General features: G+C 35.8%; 1 protein-coding gene across 18 annotated transcripts in view; it reads right to left on the bottom strand.

Annotated features, from left to right (window-relative positions):
• Window positions 1-27,254, bottom strand: part of DLG2 (discs large MAGUK scaffold protein 2) — a 1,902,684-nt gene that overhangs the window by 563,669 nt on the left and 1,311,761 nt on the right. For all 18 annotated transcript variants that reach the window (XM_074335659.1, XM_074335660.1, XM_074335661.1 and 15 more), the window contains one exon: window positions 1,832-1,956. In XM_074335659.1, the coding sequence (XP_074191760.1) occupies window positions 1,832-1,956 (125 nt within the window). The remainder of the gene's footprint in view (window positions 1-1,831; window positions 1,957-27,254) is intronic.

Here is a 27,254-nt window from a genome sequence, read left to right as displayed (position 1 = left end):
TGCAGGCATACTGTTGCCACCCATGCTTGTGGGCAAAGAATGGTGGCACTGTCAGAGATGTCACTTTTCATTTTTAATTATAGAATAAGCATGTAACATAAAGTCCATTCTACCTCAAGCATAAAGCCAGACTTTGGTTAAGAAATGGAAGTTGTTCAACTTCTAGGTGGGGAGTGGTAGGAAATACGATTGTGGCCCATCAATTTCTGAATTATCCTCTAACAGCTCTGTTTCTAAACTTTCAAAACTGGAGCTTCTCCAGTCCCCACCATGGCTCATAGAGTCACACAGCATCTATTTCAAATCCTTCTGTAGCATGGCTATTTCATCACTCAGAAATTAATTCCGTCAAGTTAGCTTCAAAATTCTATTGTCAAAAAATATGTGGTTGATGTATTATAGAATTGTGCATTTGGAACCTATGTAATTGTACTATTGTCACCCTAATAAATTGAATAATAATAATTTAACAAGCATGTGGTTCCTGAGGAAGTGTGATTCAGTTCTTTTCCTGTTGATAGGAGATGCAGATGTACCTGAAAAAAAATTGTGATTCTCCTCCATAAGCTGCAAAGATGCAGCTGTCAAAAGTAATCGCTGCATCAGAACAATTGGGTAGGGAACAAAAGTGCCCTTGGCTGCTTTATAAGAAAAACAGTAAGCTAGCTTCTTCATGATTGATGAAAAAACAGACTGAGAGAAGGCTACAAAGCTCACATTTTGGCTATTTAAGTCATAGTCCTCACTGTAGCTCCATGCAAGTTATTCTTACCTAGAGGACTTTGTCATACCCCTCCTCCCCCTATTCATTAATTTACTCTCCTCCTTCCTTTTATTATTTCATTCATTCATTCATTCATTCATTCATTCATTCATTCATTGAAAAAGGCATCCATTCATTTGGCAAGAATTTATTGGTCCACTGCTATATATAACCAGTTGGTCTGAGAGGATGAACAATTTAATAGAAGTGATAAAATAACATGAGGACATGTTTTTGTCCCCAGGAAAATCTCTCCCAATTGTTCTAATCCGCAATGTCTTTTAGTTACTGTTTTGATCTCTGATAGAATTTTATCTTACTTACTAATTGCCCCATTTAGGTGACTCTTAATTCCCTCCAAAATCTTTAGTTCTTTAAATAGGGGTGCCCTGACTCAAGCAGCTACTCCTCTAGCCTGAGCTGTACTTGGCTCTACTCCAATCACCTATTTAATTTTGCTTGGTGGTCTTCATCCACCAAAAGAGGGAAACAAGTCAAGTGTGTTTCCCTCTTTGTTAGGACAACTTGTTCTTTCTCCCTCCAAGTTCTCATTCAGACTTGCGGGGTTAGTGAAATCTTAATTATTTTCTAAGACTCAAAATGGAATCTTCCTGTGGAATAGTTTTTTAGCTGCTGTCCACACTCCTATGTAAAACCCTTATAAATGGTTGCTGAATCTATAAAAACCCACAGTGTCTATAATATCACATCATTTGCTAACATTATTTAAAATATATTATTTCCTATATATTTTATTCTTTGCTCATCAGCTCATAGGATTCTTCTTTCTAATCAGACTGAAGGCCCAATGGAACAAACGATATATCTGCATCCCCTCCTCACAGTCCCTGGCCCATGGTTGAATGTTGTAACTGACAACAAACACAAATACTGTTTGAAACTGAATAAATAATAAGCGATCTGCAGTCATTACAGAAACCTTGCTTTGACAGGCTTTTCTTTCAAGTGCAGAATGTTTGTAGAAGTATTATTCTCCAAAGGTACAAATGTGTCTCATGGATGTGGCAGATTTACTTTACAAATAATTCTACCATTTCAGATCGTTACCTGAGTCTGCCATCCTCCGCTGCAGCACCTCCTGGTATAATCTTCGTAATAAATATGCCAGGATCATCTCCAATATGGGGATTATCTGTCCCTCCAGCAATACTGAAACCCAGTCCAGAATTCCCCTGTAGAAACAATAAATAGACATTAAATGATGTGTCTGTCACCTAAGCCTAGTTCCCCTTGCGTTATCATCTTACTACTCAAATGGAAATCAGGTGATAACAGTCTGTATGCAAAGCTATAAAGTGCACTGTCAGCAGGCAAAGGAAGGTCAGGAAAAACACTCAAGCTTGTCCCTGCATTGCAAGAATTCAAGAGGCCTTAAATGTTTGCTTATTCAAAGGGCCTTATATTTTTGCTTTTAAGAAATGCTACCCTTATAGAGCAATTAAAATGATCATTACAAAGGAGGAAATAAAAGCTTAGAAATTGTATAATATGAAGAAGTACAAAAAATCATTAGTGTCAATTATAAAAAAAAATATACAAAAAAAATGGAAGGAAGCAAGTTACATAAAATATTTGATTTGGGTAGTGTAATGAAATTTGGGTGTTTTCTTTTTATTTTCAACATGGTTGTTTAAATACTGTTTATTCATCACATAAATGTGTTCCTATGTAACCAGGAAATTTGACCTCAGATGTGAGAGTCCCTTCTAGAGTCATAATAAATCTAAGATGCGTTCCTGTAATAAATAGGTTTTAATTTGCAGTGCATATAGAAAACAAATGCATTACTGCTGCAGCATGTAACTTTTAATAGTTTATATTCTAATAAAGCTTTCATACTTATTCCTGCAGATAACAGTAATTGACATCTAATGTACATCTAACTTTTTGAAATTTGTAAGACAATTAAGTCTCCCCAAAATTCACAAACCATCTTGTTTAACATATTCCTTATTTACATGTTCTCTTAATCTCCATCTCCACAGCTACATTATATTTCCATGTTATGTTCTGATTTTCTTTTCTAATTTGCATTATAGTTTAAGTTGTTTCCATATAGCGAGCTAGTCTTGATAACTACCCATTTTAAATGACTAATATTTCCTCAAGGTCATATATCATCCTCTATTTAAACAGTCCCCTGTCACACCTTTAATTTGTCTATATACTCTTAAGGCAAATATAGCTTACTAAATTTATGATCACTTGATTAAGTTCTGCTCTTGGGTAAAAAAAGATGATGAGTAAGAACTTAGTAGTTAATGCAGAAAAAAAAAAATTAGGGCACTCAATTAGTCAAAAAAAGTTCAATGTCAAAATAAGGTCAGTTATAACTTGACAGTTACAATACCGCAAATGTCAAGGTAACGTTTAACAATTTTTATGGATTGAAGTAATAAAACTCTAAATTCCAGAGGGTTCTTTTCACAATTGTACATTTAAGTTGAAAGGTTTAAATTAATAATTCAACCACAGCAACAAAAGCCCGTATCTTTATACTTCTAACATCTCTCGAATTGTTTGTTCTTTGAAAATTTCCAACATTCATAGATCAGAGATATTGCTTAGTAGCAGTCATGTAATCATGAATTTAATATTTATTAAACAGCAGCTCTGTAACAGCTCTAGACTAAGCCCCGGAGCTACGGCAGTGACTACGTCAATTTCTAAGGCGTAGGAAGAAGGACAGACTGCAGGAATAGCTAACAGGAGAACCAAACACGGGGACTTTTCCTGAAGGTGGATAGCAGTTAGTTACTTTTAAGGGGATCAGGATGAGAGTTGGAGAGGAGAGAATGTTCCAAGCAGAGGACAGAATTTATGTGAAATCTCTGAGGTGAGAAAGGGTTTGCCACGTCCAAGAAACAGACAATCAGGCTGGAATGAAGAAAGCAAGGAGAATTAGATGAGTCTCTAGCATGAGGTTCTTCAGAGTAGTGTATATATAAATCCGTTTTTGGTTTTAAGTACCTATTGCCACCTAATGACAGCATCGGTATTGGATGAGTATCTTCTATGTGACTGTCTTAAAGCTAAAGCTACAGGGATTAAGACCGGACGATTTCTGCCTTCACAGAATCCAAGACAGAACAGAAAAGGCAATGGGAGTCTTGTGTCTGGTGATTAGTACATTTTCATTTTATAATCTCAATTATATTGTCATGTGGATAGCCACCATGACAGCATTTAGGTGACTTATCCGGCTGTTTCTCTAAGATCTAGGGATTTGGGGAGGAAGGGATGGGGAGATGAGTATCTTCAGTGTAATTTAGGTTTAGCTCCAAGTACATCAACCGGAGTATATTGATCTTACTAGAGTTTGCACTTCAGGGATAATAATTTCTTGATTAATGCGGAAGGAGGAAAGCAGAGACTGGGAGATACTCACATGCTTTCTCCTAAGAATGTCAACATTTTTGGAGAGAGCACTTAACACTTTGTCATTTGACGGAGATATTCATGATCTAGCACTTAATTTATTTTCTTTATTTCCAGTTTTGTAGTTTCACTCCCAGGAACACTGAACTGAACCACTGGCTCTTTCCTGCATAATCCATACTCTAACTTGTCTCTTGGCCTTTATTGATGCTATTTTCTCTACCAGAAACTTCCCATCTTCCCCTTAACTGGTCCATTTCTTCCCATTTTCTAAGATGGGGCTCAGATGGCATCTGTTCCAGGAAGTATTAAATGATAACTCCAACTCCTCTTTTCTGAGTAAGTCACTCCTCTTTTGAGTTTTTGTAGATATATACTCTTAGCTACGTCATGCACTGTGTTATTTTGAAGTTACATGTTTATGAGTCTATCTTTCCTTCAAACTGAACCTGCAGAAGGCAGGAACTATGTTCATTTTTTTTCTTGGGTGCCTAGTTTGGCACATAGTATTGTTCAAAAAATATTTGATGAATGAATGAATGGACAAGCAAACTTCCTGACAATAATCAAGCTGTAAAGGGAAGACTCAGAAAGGACACAATAAAAGTCCACATGTGTTAAGGGATTGAACATAGAGGTAAAAGCTATTTTGTTCTGTGTGGCTATAAGAATAAAATGGAAAGCCTGAGTATTCAAATTGTGGCTTAGGTGAAAGATGAATGATGAGACAGGCTGTTTGGGGAGGGAAGGCCCTTCGCTAAATGGGCAGCTGGCTAGTCACTGGACATACTGGACATCTATTGAGAGGTTAAACTGGATGACTTTAAAGGATTCTTTTAGTTCTCTGACTAGGTTTGTAGGAAACCTGCTTTGGCCAACAGAGAAAAAGGAATGCTTTAGAAACCTTTATATGGGGAAATAGATTCCTGTTGCAGTTTTAAAACTTATTCTGTGAATCAATAGATCTTTGAAATAATGGCTTTGATGACAATGTAGCAACATTTAACCACTATTTTTAGAATTGTTGGAAAATATGGTCGCTAATACACATATGGTCGCTAATATGGTCACTAATACTAATACACATTCCCCTATCCTCAAATCCACTCTGAAGAGGAGAATAAATGGATCAAGGAGTCCACAATGAAAAAGGGTAGGTAGAGATAGAGTATAACTGGACCTGTGTTTCCGGGCCCAAGGATTTCCAAAAGCTTTTGTGTTTCAATTATAACAAGCTTGTCAGCTGGGCCTGGCCAGTCACCGTGGTTCTTTAGAAAAGGTTCATCTGAATTCAGCCAAGGAAATTATTTAAAGTGCTTTCCCAAACACCCTATTATTCTCTCCCAGCCTTCCCTTTCAGGACTTCGCTACCAGCCAGCAGCATTCAGTGGAGAGAAGGACAGATAAAAAGCTGCAGTGAAATTATTGCCTGCTGTTCCCCATGACTGAATCACTCCAGTCCCCTGACAGTCATCCCAGAGCCAGCCAGCTGCAGGGGCAGACCCCTGAACTTCTCTTCTCTGAGCAGCAGTCTCTGGATGTGAACAGGCAGACCCCTGGCTGACACCCTTACATCCTGAAAATTGTGACTAATTAACCAAGTGTTGACACTTGACGTAGTTGATGGAACATGCGAGTTACCATGCTGGTGAGGCCAGCCCCGTGCTCAGCTCTGGGCGGGCTGCTGTTCCCTTGGTGCTGGGCAGGTTCCATGACTGATGAATGTAGCTGGCATGGACCATTCTTTCTCCTAGTGCCCAGTCCTCCACATTTGCTGACTCTCACCCAAGAACACAAGTCCATTGCCTAGCCAAATGGTACTTCCTTTTTTATGCACCACACTCCACTTCTCTCAGAAAAAGAATCAGCAGAAAGGAAAGACACTTTGCCATTCAATTGATGCTTGCAAATATATATACAACATCCTCAGCAAAGTTCCCCTTTCATTAAAATGTTGTTCTCCAAATGAAAATTGTCCCCAAAATGAGGTTATAAAAAAGAAGAGGAAAATAAAGATACATTATAATCATATGCATTATTTGTAGACCGTTCTGTTGACAAATAATTTCTTTGATTTTTGGAAGTTAAGTCACTCATTTAAAATATTGTTCAATGTGTCATTTCTAAAAATTTATCCTAAAGAAATAATCAGAGATGTGGGCAAAGATTTGTGTCCAAAGCATTGTTGCAGTATTATGTTTCTAATATTAAAAACAAAACAAACCAAAACAAAAAACAGCTTACAACTGGAAACAGTTCTCAGTCTAGAAATAAAAGATGACTGTTTTTATTTAATTATAACTTTTAGGAATTGCATTTAGAATGTCCCATCGTTTGTTATATTAAGTTATATTTTTCTGGAAGCTGCTGAATAGAGGAGCCATCAGGAGATCTGCATTCAGGGATTGGTAACTGTAGGTTTAGTAGGACTGTAGGATTAGTAATTCATAGGAAAGTGTTCAACGGGGATGGAGGATTGTGGAGAGGAATCAGTTTCTACAAACATGTGGAAATAGAATGCCAGATTACAGTGTGCCAAATAACTCAGAAGAAGTAAAGGGTGATATAGTAAAGGTAGATTACTGCTTTCATAAAAGACTTTTATTCTTAGGGGAGATACGTGATAGTGTCTGATGAGAAGGAGGCAGAGTAGGGGAAAGATTTTAGAGGATGGTGGGGATGGCATTCAAGCATGTCTACAGGCTAAAGGGAAGAAGCATTTGGAAAGGAAGATTGAAGGTACAGAAGAGATGGAGAGTGAATGGGAAGCAAAATCCTGAAGAAAAAGGAGTGAGAATAGTGCCTAGAGTTCAGATTCTTTGAGTCCTACGATAGGTACTGGTTAAATATATGTGGTAGCTATAGCCGCTTCAAGGAATACAATGGTAATATGAGATGAAAAGATCTTTACAATACATCTTTAGGTAAACAAAGTAGAATACAATAGAGGGTTTAAATTTTGATTACTTCATAATATATATGCATAGAAAAAAATGGAAGTATGCATCCACCAATATGTTATTAGTGATTCTCAATGGATAGCAGAATTACAGATCTTTTTATTAGGTTGGTGCAAAAGAAATTGCAGTTTAAAAGGTTAAAAATAACTGCAAAAAATTGCAATTACTTTTGCACCAACCTAATACTTTTGTCATCTTTAATTTTTCCTTATAGCTATATCTTACTATAAACACATACACATGTATTATTCTTGTAAAACTGGTCTAACAAAATAAAAAATAAAAAAATTGTTTTTGAAGAGCGTACCTCAGCCTTGGGTAAATCGAGTAATACTCTTCTATGTGAGATATGAATGACCAAGTTCCTATAGATAAAGTGTTGTTTCAAGGTGGGAGAAGTTATAGGGTCATTTAAAGGTAGAGAAAAAAGCTGAGGGAGTTCTTGACTGATAACACGTATTTGCTTTATACATTTAGATGTCAGGACATCAGAAGGAAAAGTCTAAAATAAATGTGGAGACTTAAGAAAAGCAGTAAAGGGTTGAGTGAGGAAGAGAAACATGTTGGGATCAGTAAGGGTGAGACACCATCCACGTGATTATGGGATTTTTCTCCCACAGGGCTTAGTAATCTTGAAAGGGGAAGGTTTGGTTGCTCTAGGGCTGAGGTTAAAAAACCAAATGAGGCTGATTTTCAACAGACTTAATAATATAAATCAGAAAAATAGGAAAGAAAGAGAAGCAAGGAGGATGCTCATAGAGTGGAAGAATAGAAGTAGGCAGAAAGACTGAGACGATAACAAGGTCAAAGTATAGATTTATGGGAAACGGGGTGAAAGAGGGGACAGCAGGCAGTAGAGACTGTGGGATTTCAGGGTTCAGAATTTCAGAGATGAAGAAGCATTCGCTGGTAGTCAGGTGAGTGTAATAAAAGTCATGTGGCTGTATTAAAGTGGTGATCAAGTCATAATACTATGTAGTTAACACTGGTGTTTCCTTGGAAGATACAAAGAGACAAAAAAGATGGAGAAGAAGAAAAAATGGCCAAAATGTTCAGTGAAATTGAGGAAAGACATAGAGTAGTGATGAAACGGGGGTAGGATGTAAGGCAGTGTTGCAGTTAAGGGAGTTCCAGGTAGAGGAACAAGTTGTGCCAAGCCCTTAAAAGAAGAAAGGACTTGACTTGTTCAAGAACTAAAATGAGAGCAGAATAGCTACCGAGGGACAAGGAAAGGAGGGGATAAATGAGGTTAGAGAGATCACCAGGGTTCAGACACTGGAGGCAAGTAACAAACTGTAAAGTTTTGGCGTCATGAAGATTTCAAGCAGGGAAGTAAAATGATCTGATTATATTTAAGATTACACTTGTTGCTGTTTAAAACTTATTGGAGAGAGCCAAAGCGGGGAACAGGGACACCAGTTGTAGCAGTCCAGGTCAGAAATTGATGGCAGCTGGTCGGCTTGGTGGCAGTGGGGATGGCAAAAGTTGAGACATGATTTGGAGGTAGAATTGACAGAACCTACAAATGGTTAAAGTGTGTGAAGGAAAGAAACATCAACGATGATGCATAGCTGAAGAGGGCTGCCATATGTGAGAGGACTAGGATGGGGGTAAGGAACCCAGTTTGGGAGAAGTACGTCAGGAATTCAGTTTAGATTCTTTTAAGTTTGAGAGCTCTGTTGATGTCAGTAGAGTGGCAGAAAACTGACTGAGGTCTTGAGAAAGAATAGTGATAATAGTAAACACTCATTGAGTGCTTCCTACATGCCAGGCACTGTGCTAGACCTTACAAATCCCTCCTTAAGAATAGTTAAGATACTGGCAAGAAAATAGTTGGGTAATTGCAGAAATATCAGGAATACATGCCAGGCAGTTATTTCCTTTAATCCCCACAACAACTCTTTGAGGGTACATGTGAACATTTTATGAATGCCAGACTTACGAGTATGTCTTCCCTGGAGAAACTAGCTTTTCTTAATAAGGAATGACTTGATAAATGTGATGTTTTATCATGATTAATTCAAGGACAGTGTGCAGGCTGAATTGAGACTAGAACGGGTGGATTGAGTCAAAAAGCAAGGAGAACAATTTGGGATCAAATATAATATTTCAGCTATGAATTCTTAAGATCTGATTCAGAATGTTGTCAGTGACACTCCAACTATACAATTTCCCCTGAAATGGTATTTAACTGAAATGTCATTAGAAGTTAATATATACTTGTCAACGGCTCCCAACATAGTCTCAACTTCTTAGTCATTTTTCCAATGTAAGTTGGTAACAATGGAGTCTCTCTCTCATAACTCCATTAAGTCTTCTATTTACAAGGACTTCTCTGCTCGTATTCTCTGAAAACTTCCTGGTATATGAAGGATTCCAATAGATATCTGTTTAGAATAGTTTAGCATATAAGAAATGGGGAAGTGCAAGAACCAGTCAGTTTCCACATCAAGAAACCTGACATCCTTGACTCTTGCCTGCCCGTTGGTGTTTACATTTTATTAAACATCATACCTTGTTGACTCTACCCACAAAATATCCCTCAAATCCATCCAGCTCTTCTTTACAGCTTAGAACTTCACTAGTTTTCCCCATTGTTCTTCCGGCTTCCAGGCCTGACTCATTTTATCTTCATGGTGGAACGTGCTCAAAATAATGGTTCTCAAACTCAAATGCTATGAAGGCAGACACGATATTATATATAGGAGGATGATGTGTGCCCAGGAGAACATGAGTGTGGTTAAATGGAAACTAGTCTTCATGGTGGTAATAAAATAGAGAGAAGTGGAGATGGAGCATATATCTCATCTAAAGGGAAGAGATGCTACTCAGCTCTTATGAATAGTGGACACTCTAGAATGGGAGCCTAATTTGGGGAGATTGTTTTCTTTTCCCCCTGAGGGAAACTAGGAATCAATTTTTTATTAAATTTGATTTTAAAAATATCAATTTTTAAATGTTGGAAAATTATATATGCTCTTAGTCAATTATGCCCCCTGTTGGCAGTTGGCAGTTCGTGAGGTACATTCTATGGCTGCCACACAGATCAACATTGTGAGGACTAAAGGAAATACATTTGCAAGCCAGAGATACGATCTGAGGGTCGCATTTTGTAAACTGCTCACTATTCAACTAACTTGTATTTTCTTTTGTGTGGCCTTGTATACCCATGGGCAGCACGTAAAGGATAGTTCCTGACCCAGAATAGGTGCTCACTTTCCCCTTCACTTTTCTCTATATTACTCGCTGCCCTGTTCACCGGTTTATTATTGCACAAGCACATTATATGGTACTTGTTTATGTGCTTATCTCCCTTATTCTACTGTGAGCATCAATCCAAAACATTAAAACTGAGTTACTCACTTTCTAAGCCAGAATCATGTAGCACTTACACATGAAAAGAATTGAATAAACTCTTGAATGAACTGAACAGAACTGGTTCTTCTGCCTGGAACGCTTCTTCTCTTCTTTTGTCAAATTCCTATTCAAACATCAAATTTATCTCAAATGTTATCTGTAATATTCTCTCCAGCTGCTTCAGGCAGATGTGACTGCTCTTTCCTCCACGATTCCACATGACTACATTCATAACGTGACTAAGACCATAAAGTTATTTGTATATGTGTCTCTCTTCCTCTAGATTCTTAGCATCTGGAGGGCAGGGGCCACACTATATTTGCAACTGTATTTCTAGCTCTCAGTCTGATTCCTGATAACAGCAAATGCTCAGTGAATATTTGCTGGATTAAACTAAACTGAATAATACTTGAAATAATTTGTATGAATGAACTAACAAGGAAGGGTAGATGAAGGAGGCTATGAGAGGTTATTTGGTTTTAATGCCAGAGAGGTTGAATCACCTAATTAACTCTGTATTTATTTGAGTACTTACTGTTACTTAAAATTATGTCAAATTCTGTGAACAAAAGAAAATAAAAATGAAAAAAAACATAGTCATTTTTGTCAAGGATCTTATTGTCTACTTGGGGAAATATGCTACATACACAGGAACAGTGTGGGCATGGCATAATATTTCAAATTTATCTTTGGCTCTTCTTCTCCCTGGGTCCTCTCATCCATCATTTGCCAAGTTCTGTTGATTCTATCTCTTGGGTACCTCTTGCTTTTATCTCTTTATTTCTATTCTCACTGCCTGTGTCCTAACTAATTTCCTCATTTCTTATTGTCCAGGATATTGCAAAATGCCAACATCTGAGAATGATCACTTCATAGATCATTTCTTTTGATTCATTGTGTTTCAAAAGTGTAATTTTCCCATTTCTCTCAAATCAGCAATTTAGATCGTCTTCTTCTTTCTCCTCCAAACCTTTGAAAACCACAAACTGTTGAACAAAACAATCTTATTATTTTCACTCTTTACTGAACCATGAGGATTTTTGTTTTTTAAGGAGGATTCCTAGACTTTTAAAAAAATTCTGGCAAAGTACACTTATTATTTCCTTCTACTATTTCTTGTCAGTACTGTAGGTGCTCACTTGCTACAACCATAAACTTATATCCCTTAAAAATAACTCTCCTTTGAAACAGTAACTTGGGAATAACAAATTGTGACTCTGACATAACAAGCCATCAACCCGTATGCCTACCTCTGCCAATCTTGACTAGGCCAAGGGGGATTGGAAATGGGAACTTGCTATCAGCAATAAGGTGCCACTCTCTTCAAATGTATTAAGAAAACAAAAAAGCAATCTCTGGATTTGTTCCTGCTGTATTTAGATCCTAGTTGTACCATGTTCTGGCTTGTGATCTGAATAAGTCTCTTAAGTTCTCTGAACTACAGTTTCTTTGCAAACAAACAAACAAACAAATAAACAAAACAAAACAAAAAAAGGAAATAACAATAGCTTTGGGGTTAGTTATAAACTAGTAGCACTCAAAAACATTTTCATAATAAGATGTTGCCCTTTTCGCTGTGTTTACATTTGCATGGATGGTGAAAAAGCAATATTGAGTACAACTTTTCCTTCACACAAATCAAGGCAGCGGCACCAAAGTTTACTAGTAATCACTGAATTCTTCAGTATAAACATACATTTACAATGAAGAAAAGTCAGTTTCACTTAAGAATATCTTTATGAAGTAGTAAAATCATTAATTTCATAACATCTTGAACTTTGAGTCCATAATGTTATAATATTCTGTGTGATGAAATAATGAGAGGTATGTCTAAAGCACTTCTGCATATTGCAAATGTTTTCTCAAGAAAAGAAAAATTTGTGCAGTCATTTGAATTGCAAGATAAACTAACCACGTTTTCATTGAATACCATTTTTACTTGACAGTATGACTGTCATATAAACTATAATTATTCAGTCTTGAGTATTTGGCAACCTGAAAATTAATGAGTGAGCTTGTTTCTTCAATAAAACAACTGATGGTAATTTTTGAAAATTGTAAAATTTGAGTTTTCAAGTCAATATCAGAATTTGGAAACCTTGCATCTGCCACCATGTGCATAATAGTTTCCCAAGCCTTAAAGACTTTCTCGGTGGGACGGCTGTTAATATTGACAAAAAAAGAATTTTTGATGTCAACATTTGGATACTCTGTATAACTCAGTGAAGCAATATTTTCCAACTAATCAATACATATTACAAACCCATGCATGAGTAAAAGGTTCATTTACACTGTAAGATAGACAAATGAATTTTAGTGTAACGTAGTATAGAAAGTGAGTTGATATGGTTTCAGATTCCATAGTACAACCGATCTTTAAAAAACAACCACTTGTCAGGTTTTAGTGTGACATCAGAGTAGAATAGCCACAATTACCTGAAAAGACTATGAAAACATTTTGCCTTTTTCCATTCATATATCTGTGAAGGAGCTACATAGTCTTCATTCACTATGACTAAAACATGCACAACAAATTAAACACAGGATGAAGAGAGACTAGATGTATGTTAATCTAGGCATAGGATAGATTTGAAATATGTAAAACAATGACAGTTTTCTTGTTAACTTCTTTTGTTTTGAAAAATGTAGATATTTCTAATAAAAAGTTACTTGTGTTAACATGTAATAGTTTTACTATTGTTATTTATACATTAATACATTTTTTAAGTTCTCAGTTTTAATTCCTAATATGATACATATTGATAGATATAATGCATATAAGCAATATAGGGTTCTTCATTAATTTTGAGTAAAACGGGATCTTGAGACCAAAATGTTTAAGAACTGCTATTGTGAACAGTCTGTAAGATAATTCTCATAAAACACTTAACATGGTAAACTATAAGGGCCGAATAAATGTGGATAAGCCTGTTATACACCAAGTGCTCAGTAAGTGTTAGCCTCTATTATAACTTCTTTAAACCACACTTGATTCTCATCCATTTGTAACAGTTTGAAAGAGAACCTAAGGAGCTGGGCAGCAGAGTGCTTGAGGAAGGGAGAGAAAAGGTAGGTCCATTACAGGTTAGTACTTGTCAGAGTAATAATATTATTCACCATCTCAGAACCTGATATAAAGGATCAACTCCTGAAGTGAAAGGATTTTCATCGTGATGTGTTTTTTGGCAGCTACACTGAGAATTTAAAAGCATGCACAGGATACCTGTTTGAAAACTAGAGCCCAAGCTCCCCCATGCCTGGTATGACTTCACATTCTTACACCAAGGAAATCATTAGTTGAAGACTTCTTAAAGCTATGCTGAGTCTATAACAAACATTTTTATTCCGTTTGACATATACATGGACCATTGGCAGTGGTAAAGATTTCAAAGACCTTTCTAATTTTATTTTATTTTTAAGGCAATGCTATTTGCAGAGCGTGTCCTTTACAAAAATAAATAATAATTAAAAAATCATGTATAATTATTATAGCTATGTTGAGATCAACATTTCTTTGGATTAGGAGTCTAAACTCCCCTCAGCCCACGTTGTCACTGGTCTCAAAATCTGTTCATTAATATTCAAACAACTTTTATTTCATAGTGCTGTCCATAAAACCTGGCCCAGGAAACAAATATTTTCTGCAAGCAAATGGACTCCATGTCCCCTCACAGGTATATGTTGGGAGAGGGAGATGGAAGTAGGGAAAGGCAGGCTACCTCATTCCCCTTGAAGTGCCTTTGCTTTCTTTGCAACCCTAAGGATTTGAATTAATATCTAAATCCTATATCTTTTGTAGAGGGCAAAATAATTTTCAGTCACAAATACCTGTTTCCTTTTTGAGTTCCTCTTTTACTCTCCTTCTCCCTCCTTAGGCTTCAGTCATCATGTCCCCCTTATGGTCCTCCAAAAATAGAGGTTCACTGTCAAGTTTATTTCTGCCTTAGGAGCTTTATGTTTGCTTTTATATTTACCTATAGGATTTTTACACCCTTATTATTCTTTAGAAGTCAGATGAAATGTTACCATCCCAAAGGAACCTGCCCTGACCATCAATAAACTCCTCTCTTCACCACTACTCTATACCACTCCCCATTTATCTACCTGTTATTTTCTTCATATCATTTAACATAATCTGAACTTAATTTGTTTGTTTGTTTGTTTATTTATTTATTTATTGTGACTCTCACTATAGTGTAAGCTCCAGAAGGTAGAGACTCTTCTGTCCTGTTCATCACTAGAGTGTATTCTCAGTTCCTAGAATAGTGCCAGGCACTTACATAAGCATTCAAAAAAATATGTGAGAAACCATCAACAAAAGAAAAAGGGAACCAACCAAATGGGAGCAGATATTTAGAAACAATATCTCTGATAAGGGGCTAATATCCAAAAAATACAAAGAACTCATACTGAACAACAGGAAAAACAAATAATCCAATTAAAAAATGGGCAGAGGACATGAACAGACACTTCTCCCAAGAAGACATACAAATTGCCACTAGATACACGAAAAGATGCTCAACTTCTCAACCTATTGGGGAAATGAAAATCAAAACCATAAGCAGTACCACCTTACACCAATTACAATGGTTTTTATCAATAAGACAAGAAATAACAAGTGTTGGAAAGGTTGTGGAGAAAAAGGAACCCTCATATTCTGCTGGTGGGATTGTAAACTGGTACAGCCACTATGGAAACAATATGGAGATGCCTCAAAAAATTAAGAACAGAGTTGCTATATGACCCAGCAATCCCTCTCTGGGTATCTACCCCAAAATTCTGGAAACATTTATCCATAAATAAATACATAAATAAATAAATAAATAAATAAACAAACAAATGTGTGTGTGTTTGTGTGTGTGTGTGTGTGTGCGTGTGTGTACTGATGGTAACCACTTTGAGCACCTCTTGTAATTGCAGAAGTCAAACGTGACTTGTATTCATCTTTTGTTATCAGTATATATTGAGTATTACAACTTTAATAAAGTTTTTTCCTTTCTTAAAATGTGTACACATTTTTTTGATATATATATATATATATACAAAAACATCAGTAATTTCTACCGGTGATAATGTCACAGATGCTGTCAATACTACTATAGTTTCTTACCTACATTTAAATGGTGAAAAATATGATATTTCAGTCAAAGGTTAGTAAAAATAAAAATGTTATTGTTTTTCATCCAAGTTCATGGACTCCCCTGACCCCCGAGTAAAAAACTGTTCTAGTGGAATTTTCGGGAGACTTCCCATAATCAGAGGAGATGCAATTCTTTAATTTTCTAGAACTGAAATGATGTGATACTTTAGATGAAAAGAGTACACTAAATTCTAGCAGAATAATACAACAAATGAAATAAAGAAGCACAACTAGAAACATACTGTGAAACATCAGCAATAAAAAGAAAATTCTAAAAACTACCAGAGTAGAAAGACAACCTGAAAAATCAAATTAACATTGGATATCTAATTAGCAAAATTCTATTCAAGAAAACAATGAAGAAATGTTTTCAAAATACTGAGGTGAAATTTACTTTGAATTGACAGTTTTATTCATATCCAAATTATCATTAGTTTGAGGAAGACTGAGAGTAAAACTGCTGTGTTTTTCCACATGTAAAGATTTAGAACAATTAGCACTCACGACCTAAAATAAATTCTGGTAAAAAAAAATAATAATAATTCAGAAGAAAATGGTGAAATTCAAATGTAATGTATACTAACTGGGAAAAATTAAATAATATAGTAGTATATAAAATAAAAAGTGAAAGAGCTCTGTCCTGATTTCTTTATTTGTTGTGTATTCTCTGATACCTTTTTCAATGCCTGTGTAAACATGTACACAAATACATATATACAAAAGAGCTTTTATTCTTTAAACAATGAGCTCTCTCAATATAAAATAGTTTTTATATATATGCCTATGTTTATTGCAACATTATTCATGGTAGCCAAAATGTGGAGACAACCTAAGTGTGCTTCGATATATGATTAGAAAAAGATGTGGTACATATATACAATGGAATACTACTCGGCCATAAGAAAGGATAAAATATAAAATACTGCCATTTGTGACAACGCGATGGATCTTGAGAGTATCATGCTAAACAAAATAAGTCAGATAGAAAAGGAAAAGAACCATATGATTTCACTCAGATGTGAGATATAAAACAGAAAGCAACAAATGAATAAACAAGGGGGTCAGATAATATGGTGAAGGAAAGAGACTAGACTTTGGGTGTTGAGCATACAATGCAATATATAGATGATGCATTTTAGAATTGTATACTTGAAACTTACATAATGTTATTAACCAATGTCCCGGCTAATAAATTAAGTAAAAAAGAGAAATACGTGTTTAAGAAATGAGTGACTCAATCAATTAATGAGACACTGTAATATAGTGGAAACAGTATAAGTTTTGGAGCCCACAGACCTGGGTTCGAAGGTTGACTTCACTTATTAGTGTGTGACCTTGGGATAGTTTCTTAATTTCTCTGGGTCTTAGTTTCCTCACTATAAAACTGTGATTGTTAGACAATTGCAAAAAATGTTTTCATGTGTAAAAGCATCTCATATTGTTTCACACATACAAGGTACTCAATAAAAATTATATTTCCCCCCAACGAATCTGAATACTTGCTATGTGCATAACATTAATGCTTAAGTCTCTGATATCACAGAACATACCATCTTGTGAGAAATCAGGAGAATGAATATATATATATATATACACACACACACATATATATACACATATACATATACACACACATATATATATATATACGCATCTATACACATTTATATATGTGTGTGTATATGTATATACATTTATATATGTGTGTGTGAGTGTGTATATATATATATATATATATGCCAAATAAATGGCAAAGGGAGAACAAAATAATCTTTCATTGGCTCCCTACTGTATAGAGAATCAAGTCTACGTTTATTTAGCATAACATTTATGCCATTACGTGATCAGGTTCCACCACGCTTTTCAACCCTCATTTCTCACTGGTGTCTTCACCTAGCGGCCCCCCTAATCAATTCACTCCACCACTCACTTTGCTCTGTATGTATGTAGGCCTGATGAGCCTTGCAGCTTTGCTCACACTCTTTCCCTCTCCTTATATTCGAATTCTGCCTGCCCAGGGCCTGAAGTAATCCTCACGTAAGCTGGGAAGTCATTTCATCTCACATCAAAATCAACCCAATCCTCACAATTGGAAACAATCATTCCCTCTTCTAAGGTCCCAGAGCAGATGGTTATACCTCGTCTTAGGCACTTTCTACTTTTTACCTTGTGTTTGGAGCATATGTGTATTTGCTTTACCTTTTAGCCTAACCTTCAAGAACATGAGGTCAGCAATTATTTCTGGTTCATCTTTGTTATCCCTGAAGACTTGTGCACATGATAGGTGTCCCCAAAATAGAGACAGTGAGATGCATGACTGAATGCATTTAAAATGAGTAAAAAGAAACTTAATGAGAGACGCAATTCTCTACGTGGGTCTTTCATCTTAAGAATGTGCTCTTTCAACTAGATTATGTCCATTTTACACTGTTATAGATTAGGGATAGCAATGCTTTTTACATCTTGTGCCAATTCTAATAACTATGAAGGCTTTAGGGAGTACAGAGCTGAGAAAGATCATTTTTTTTAATTAAAATTTATTGGGGTGACAATTGTTAGTAAAGTTACATAGATTTCGTGTACAATTCTGTAATACATTATCTATATCTCAAATTGTGTGTTCACCACCCAGAGTCAGTTTTCTTTCCATAACATATATATTAGATCCCATTTACCCTCTTCTAGAGCCCCTCTTCCCCCTTACCCTCTGGTAACCCTTTATCGATTGTCTATGTCTATGAGTTTTTATTCCTTCATTTGTTTGTCTTGTTCTTTTGTTTTCAGTTTTATATACCACATATCAGTAAATTCATATGCATCTCTACTTTTTCTGTCTGACTTATTTCGCTTAGCATTATACTCTCAAGATCCATCCATGTTTTCAAAAATGGTACTATTTCATGTTTTCTTACCCCCGAATAGTATTCCATTGTGTATATATACCACAACTTCTTTATCCATTCATCTGTCAAAAGACATTTTGGTTGTTTTCATGTCTTGGCCACAGTAAATAAAGCTGCAATGAACAATGGAGCACACATGTCTTTATGGATAAATGTTTTCAGATTTTTTTGGTAGATACCTAGGAGACGGATTGCTGGCTCATATGGTAATTCTATTTGTAATTTTTTGAAGAACCTCCACACTGCCTTCCATAGCGGCTTCACCAATCTGTGTTCCCACCAACAGTGTATGAGGGTTCTTTTTCACCACGGCCTCTCTAACACTTGTCACTATTTGTCTTTTTGATTACAGCCATTCTAACTGGGATGTGGTTTTTATTTGCATTTCTCTGATTTTATTTGCAATCTCATTGTGGTTTTTATTTGCATTTCTTTGATGATTAGTGATGTTGAGCTTTTTTTCATATGTCTATTTGCCATCAGTATGTCCTCTTTGGAGATTCTCTGCCCATTTTTCAATTGGGTTGTTTGTTTTTTTAGTTGTATGAGTTCCTTGTATATTTTGGATATTAGCCCTTCATCGGATGCAAAACTCTTCTCCCATTCAGTTGGTTGCCTCTTTATCTTGTTGATGGTTTCTTTTGCTGTGCAGAAGCTTTTAAGTTTGATATAGGCCCATTCATTTATTTTAGCTTTTACTTCCCTTGCCTTTGGAGTCAAATTCATAAAATGCTCTTTGAACCCAAGGTCCATAAGTTTAGTACCTTCTATGTTTTCTTCAATGCAGTTTATTATTTCAGGTCTTATGCTCCATTTTCAGGTCTTCGATCCATGTTGAGTTACTTTTGGTACATGGTGACTGATGGATAGCAGTCCAGTTTCATTCTTTTGCACGTGGCTTTCCAATTTTCCCAGCACCATTTGTTGAAGAGTCTGTCTTTTCTCCATTGTATGTTTTGGGCTTATTTGTCAAAAATCATCTGTCCATATTTATGTTGGTTTATATCTGGGTTCTCAATTCTATTCTATTGGTCTGTGTGTCTGTTTTTCTGCCAATACCATGCTGTTTTGATTACTGTTGTCCTGTAGTACAAGCTAAAGTCAGGGAGTGTGATACCTCCAGCATTGTTCTTTTTCTTTTAGGATTGCTTTGGCTATTCGGGGTCTTAGAAAGATCTTGAAATGATGCCCATGATGGAGTTGAAAAGTGTGTACCACACAATCACGTAATACCTGTTATTGGCCAGCTTGTTTATAATTCTTACTCTTTTTTTTTATTAGTTTCAGGTGTACAAAACAATATTAGACATTTATATAGCCCACAAAGTGATCACCTCAATAAATCTATTACCCATCCAACATTGTACATAGTTATTACAATATTATTGACTATATTCCCTATACTGTACTTTAGGTACCCATGACTATTTTTTAAAATTATAGTTGACATTCAATATTATTTTATATTAGTTTCAGGTGTACAGAAAAGTTGTTAGATATTTAAATAATTTATGAAGTGATACCCCTGATAGGCCTAGTACCCATCTGACACTATACATAATATTATTGACTATATTCCCCATACTATACTTTACATCCCCATGACTATTTTGTAACTACCAATTTGTATTTCTTAATCCCTTTACCTGTCTCAACCAGCCCCCGACCTCCGTCTCATCCAGTAACCATCAGTTATAATTCTTACTCTTAACACATTATTTTTATCAGAGCTTTCTGAGAACCAAGTCTATATTTAACTCTTCTTTCATGATCTGTTTTTACACAGTGCTAAACAAAGTGGCTTTCCTTAGCTTTTAGATAGATTTTAACCTTTTTTGCTCAGCCTACAAAAGCCTTTCATAATCTGCCCTTACTTTTCTCATATTCCATCTCCCTCCATTCTTCTTCTCTACTCCTTTTTTAGTCTCCCAAACACAACCATGCCATTTCCATCTTCATGCCTTCTACTCCCATTTATCTAAACTCAGCTCAAGCATCATCTGTCCTGCAAAGCTTATATGACTCACTTGGTTGGGTTTAGATAGGCTTTCTTTATGCTCCCAGAGTACACTGATCTTGCTTCTACTGCCATGGTTATCACGTTACATTACAAACTCTGGGTTCATAGGAAAGGAGCTATGTTAATTTTACTTACAAACACATAGTAAACAGGCAATAAGTATTTGCTAAATAAATGAACAAATGAGAACTTTATGTTCATTGATCATTACTATGTTAAGCACTTTATGGGCTTTGTCTTAGTTATTCCTTAAAATAGCACATTTAAATATCTGCTTCTTTCTAATTATTCTTGCTTCTGTCAGTTATAAAAGACTAAGCAGTTTACCTTTTGAAGAAGAAATAAAACTTGTTCAGCCTCCTGCTATATCAAGAGGTATACTAGAGTAATAGTTTGCCCAATAGAAGCCTAAAGGAACTAATTCACCTCCATGGTTTCCTCTTAATTCTCTAATCACAGACAGAATGCAGTCAGACTTTAAAAGACAATGAGGCTTGAAATCTACTTCACAATCCTCTTAGAGTCTTCTCTCATCTATTAGAATAAACTTCTGTTTAAATCATTTTTCTCTAAAGGTTTCATATTTGTCTACGTATTTAAGAACACAATAGAAAACATTTAATTCTTAGCATCAACTCTAGAATACAGCTATATCTTAAGGTAAAGTAAATAAAATGAATTAGAGTGCACCAGAGAGGAATATATTTCTTCTAGAAGTTACTTAACTAGAATATAAAAAAAATATCTTTAGTTCTTTACTTATCCTTTAGAAGCAGGAGCAGGAATACGGGGTAGTTACTTCCTTCCATTTTGCAGTGGAAACACATTTTATTTTTATGATTCAGACAACAACAACAAAAAAGATATTTCCCATTCACTTCTTTGATTCCCTAAAATATCTTTCAGACACTGAAGTCCAAGGGTAAGTAGAGCTGACGAAAAATGTTGGTCTATCATTGTGCTTTAGGCAGGTTAATGGTTAATGATTCTCACTGAGGCATAAATATGACTTGCCACATTCTGCCGCTTTCAATCCTTCGTGAATACGCTTCAAAAGAACAACGTGTTTATAAAGTCCTCTAATATCTGCCACATTACAATAAATGATGAACCAATTTCCAGAATATTGGCTTTGACCTCAAGCAAATCATGCAATAATGCTTCCTTGAAAGTTTTTGTGCATGCAGCTCCTTTTCTCCCAGAAGACGTACATCTACCAGATGGCAAAAGTGACAATCTCAGAAAAAAGAAAGCTGAGTTGAAAACAGCAGTTTCTTTTGAAGGTCAGGGGACAAATCTCTGATAGCAAAGTACAGCACAGCATTTTAGAGACAAGACTTTGTTACCCAAATATTGCCATTTCACAGCACTTAATGTTGAATGAGTAGTATATCTGCCTAAAGGTAGATTGCTCTCTCTCATATTAGGGAGAGGCCAAAGATTTTAATTACTATGACAAAGGAGAGGCAGATAACACCATATGCAGGTGAGTTTTAGGACATTACCACCAACTTCACATATGTATATATAAATTTCATATGTATATTATATATACATATATTACATATTCATATATATACATATGTAACATACACACACATACACAGAAACCACCATGAAGTGTAATCTCATGAATACATATTTAGGCATAACCACTTTAAAGGCCACTTTGGGTCCTAGAAACTTTTCCTTAAATGGAAAACTGCTGGAGTTTCTAATACAGGTGAAACATTTTTCTATAACCACTTCTGGCAGGCCTGGATAGTTTCCATTTTGTAAACAGAGTGTCCAGGACAGTATCTGGATGAAAAAGAGATTCTCAGTTGCAAGCTAGTACATCCATTCATTCTTCCATTTATTAAATCACTTATTCATTTAAAAATATTGAACTTTCACTATGAATCAGGATTGTATTTGGTGTTGAGTTGATTAGCATACCTAGGACTAAATCAAGGAATATTAAAGAAATTATGCAGAGAAAAGTATTTTTTTCAAAGGTGTGCCTCATTTCTACCTAACTTCATAAACATATCAAATTTAATTTAAAAAAAGAACAAACTTCTAAGCCTTTCACTTCTTAAAAAGATACTCAGGAATAGTATGTGAATCTCTCCATATTTTACTTAAAACATCTTATTAGCTCACCTATTAACAAGGCCTTACTTAGAACCTAAAAAACAAAAAACAATAAAACAAAACAAAAACAAAAAAAAACACACAATTTCTTGAAAAGTGTATGTGTGTTTATGGATAAATCCAAGTGCAACTAAAGAAAAGAGACTTCATCTGGTATCAAATGCCTCCTATTAACTTTGTACGGGGACATTTCTTTCCTTTTGTGAGTAGGATACAGGTAGCCTAACTTCCATTGTTTTTCTTTGGCTAGAAGGGGAGCACTAGAAAGAGAACTGGCTTGATGTGTGAAGTCATTTCAATTTCAATTCATCTGAAGACAAAGGCAAGAAATGCCCAGTTTTTGGCTGAGGTGGATTCTTTTTTACTTCTTGAAAAAGTAAGTAATTTTCAAATGTGTCCAATGTGTCCACGCTTATCTGACAATCTGCCTCCTATTTGTAAACTATAAAAAAAGTTCACTGCCCAGGAATTTCACTATGTTAAAAGATTTTCACATATCAGTATGTAACTTGAAAAATGGTTAAACGAAATATTCTGAAATAATATAGGGGTGGGCACTTGGATCACTCAAGAAAGCTGCTAAATTTGAATACCCATTCATTTCTTTTAATTCTAAGAGGTGGGGGGAAGATACAAGTTATTTGATTATGTGACTTGGGGATATCCAAAGAGCAACTTAACATTCATTCTTTTAAAGCAGTTCCTCATAATTGCTCTGAGAAAGGTTTGCATCAGTATCTCTACATCAAAGATAAGGAAAGAAAGGCCCAGTTAAATTAAGTGGTGGTCCAGACAGACTCACATGACAGGTCTTCAATAGCAGTAAGTAAGGATGTTCGTTGATAAACACTCAGCCCTAATAAACCATATGGGCTACAAAGATAAAATATGTTTCTTTCATTAATAATTAATCAAAGAATCCAGACTGAGTAGCATGTAGTAGCTGAGCAGTTTGCGCTTACTCAGCAAGTTTTTAATACAGCCAGTCATCAAAATAGAACTAAAAGCATTAGAAGGGAACTAAGGTAGTCATGCTATGCAGGTGTCACTGTAAAGGTTTTGAGCTATGTTTAACCTTATATTAGCATATAACCTTACATTAGTGTGCAGTTCCTACCTAGTCTGCCAAATAACTACACCCTCACATTTAGTCATGACATGGGTGGTGCTGGTGGTCAGAGATGTGTATATACAAATGCACATGAAAACAATGAGTTCTAATTTCTCAACATTCCTCTAGCTTCTTACGTCTTTCCTCTACTCTACCAAACTCTTGTTCATTCATTCACTTATTCAGTCATTTATTTAACAAATATTTATTGAGCATCTACTTTTTGTCTGGCAATGTGTGACATGCTGGATGAACAGGATAAACTAAACTGGCACAGTCCTGACTTCATGAGGCTGTCAGTAACAAACAACAACTACACAAATTATGGATGAAAAGGATTCACAGCTATAATCCCATGTAAGATGCTTAACCTCTGTCCTGTCTGTTTCTGTTTTCTCCTCTGTAAAATAAGATTAATCAGATCTTCCTTGTAGGGTTATTGTGTTCCTGTCTGGTTCATAATTATATGTCCCTGGTTATGTGACACACTGTGGCACTCCACTATATATTCTTTACAGAGTCAACGATGTAGCAGAGAGTGAATATATAGATCACTTATGTAAAGAGTACACATTAAATGGTAGTAATATGAATAATATTGTTTTTCCTCCCTCTTTGTAGCCACCATTGCAGATGATATCAGCAATTAATGTGACAACTTTTATTTGTCCAGCCTCTCACTTTTTTCCCTTGCTTATTTTTAAAGACCATTTGTAGAAATTTCCATATTACATCTTTAGATAATTGCTAAGAGATATCAAAGTAGAGCTAATTAGCCTCATTTTCCAAGTGAAGATGTAGAAATTCAGAGAGGTTGACTTGTTCAAACTAAAATAGCTAATCAGTGGTAAAAAATAATCCTGAGCCCAGATTTTTCTCATTGGTACCTTGGTACACTAAGAACATCTGAGGAGAGGATGTTACAATGTCCTGTAAAGCTGGAGACCCATAAGTCAACTGATGACCAGGGATGTCTCTGCCCTCTGAGATTTTTGCTCCTAATCATGTCCATGGAGCCATGCGAACCATGAGCTCACAACTGTAAATTCACTGCACACCAGACACTTGACTTTGAACTTCTGTGATACTAGGGCAAATAAGCAAAGGCTTCAAGGCTGTATACTGGGAGAGGCTGGCTCATTTTAAGAACACATTAGGGACTTGAAAAGTGTTTGTAAGCATGAATAAACTACTGTTGTTTTCAAACAATTCTTGTGTGGATTGCTTAAAATGAGGCAGCATTAATCCTAAATCAAATTAAGGAAATTGCACAATCTTGGACAGGCAGACACCAAACACAACGCTGTACATGTACCTACACACATTAATTAGTGAGAAGAAGAAAGCAATTAATTAATTCTACCGAAGGAGAGAGGAAAAATTATGGCTCTAAAGTCTGGGCATTTTTAAAAAGGACTATTTAAAAAAAGGGGGGGGGGTAGGGGTAGGGGGAGCAATAACAGAAAAAAGGAAAGAAAGAAAATACTGGAGAAAAAAATTAACACTTGTTGAGGTAAGACTACAGATCACAGACAATGCTAGGTGCAATCTGTAATGCAGAGTATGAGGTTTGGTTTCAGACCTCTCTGGTACTTGGCTCCTTATTAAATGTGTCATTGATGAGATACTGACTTTCTCCTGAGTCTGTTTCAACATGTGTAAAATGTGTGGATCTACTAGCACCTATCTCATTGAGTTGTTGTGAGGATAAAAATAGTTAAAATGCATAACACATCTGCAATAGGCACTTCACAGTGGACCTGTAATAAATGATACCTTGTTTATATTAATACTTTCCTACACTCTGTGAAAGGAACATTGCCTTGAGCTGTCAGACCTTGGTATAAAATGCTCTTATACCACATGTTTTCTCACATGTTCTCTCTGTAAAACACAAGGGTAGAAGTCAATTGGAAGCCTTATCTGTGTTGCAATCTAGAGTCATATCCCAGGATCACTTGTAATCCCTCATCAACCCTGGGTCCTACAGAGGTGGACCCTAGAATCACGCTACGAGGCCTCTCTTGCAGATGAAACCACTTCACATGCAGCCCTTTCAACGAGTGCTGTCCCTACACTTCTATATGTGGGGTACAGTATGGACCCTACTCACAGTCTATCCAACTCTGCAGTGAATTACTGCTCAGAGACTCCGGTGTGAATGTTGGCCTCCTACTTCAGAAGGATTAAGAGCAGTCAGAACTCTAAAATATATTATTTTACCAATCTCTAAAGTACTTCTGTTGCTTGAAATAGAGGCCTAAGAGGCAAGTAGGCGAATAAAGAGAGAGGCGATATTTTTTTTTTCAAACATTTTTGTGTATCTTCCTTGGCTACTACTGCGAACACTCCAGAAGCAGGTTGAGTTACCACATCATCAGATATATGAGAATTTATTTGAGACACGCACTCTGATTAGTGTGAGACTGAGTTTCACAAAGTGGTATTGAAAATGTATTCTACTCACTAAAAAGTAAGCAAGAAACTGCTAACATTATGTTTTGTGACTCGTGAATAAAAAAAGTTCTGCATGAGAGGCATTTCACAATATTGAATTTAGCAAATTGTCATTCAAAAGAACTCTCCTCACCAAAAACAAAAAATATATATATATATACATATTTTAGAGAATGATATTTTACCATGAACCTCGGGTAATACAGAGCATTGTTGAAATCACAAAACTCATCTAGATGGTACGGTTCAGGCACTCACCTTCCCAATGTATTAACCAGTGCTAGTGTTTGCTATGTCCCTATGTCATAGGTTTAACCAGAAAAGCTGGTTAAAGATGGTCTAGAGACATGACATAAATATAACCTCCGTATCCTCTGATAAAACGAGTTTCCCTGTGAGTTGTTATTTCCACTTGACAATGGGAAAGAGTGGATTAGGGAAAGTCCTGAAATGTGCTATGTGCAGGAAGACATCCCTTAACTCCAAGGTTGTAAGTTCCCCTCCGTTGCGATTTTACAGAAATGTGTTCTTATAATTCTATCATAACAGTTACTACATGAGAGAAGAAATTATTTGTTGAATGTGTTTATCTTATTATTCTCTCTAGTGGGAGAGTAAATAATTTTTATTCATTTCTAGATCATTATTGATAGTAGGTGCTCAACAAATATTAAGGGAAGGATTTTCCTCCTTTCATCTTCTCCCCACCGTTACCAGAAACCTAACAGTAGCAGCCCCAAGCAATATCTATTAAAGCCATTCCAGACTTTCATGACCAAAGAATTCTTTTATTATTTAACCTTTTGGGGATGTCCTATTTTGAAAGATTTAATGTTCCAAATTAAATTGACTGTGTCTAGAAATGGTACATAAATAGTGCCAATTTTTTTTTGTTGTTGTTCCTGCTAGGAAATCTTATATTTTACAGATGAAAAAAACTGAAATCTAGAACCACTAAGTAACTCAAAGTATTGAAATGCCTCTGGCAACAATGTGAAGGAAATATTA

This window comes from Rhinolophus sinicus, linkage group LG06 (assembly GCF_036562045.2).
Source record: "Rhinolophus sinicus isolate RSC01 linkage group LG06, ASM3656204v1, whole genome shotgun sequence".
Lineage (NCBI taxonomy): Eukaryota > Metazoa > Chordata > Mammalia > Chiroptera > Rhinolophidae > Rhinolophus > Rhinolophus sinicus.
Note: the sequence above shows the minus strand (reverse complement) of the source record. Positions and strands in the feature narration are given on the sequence as shown.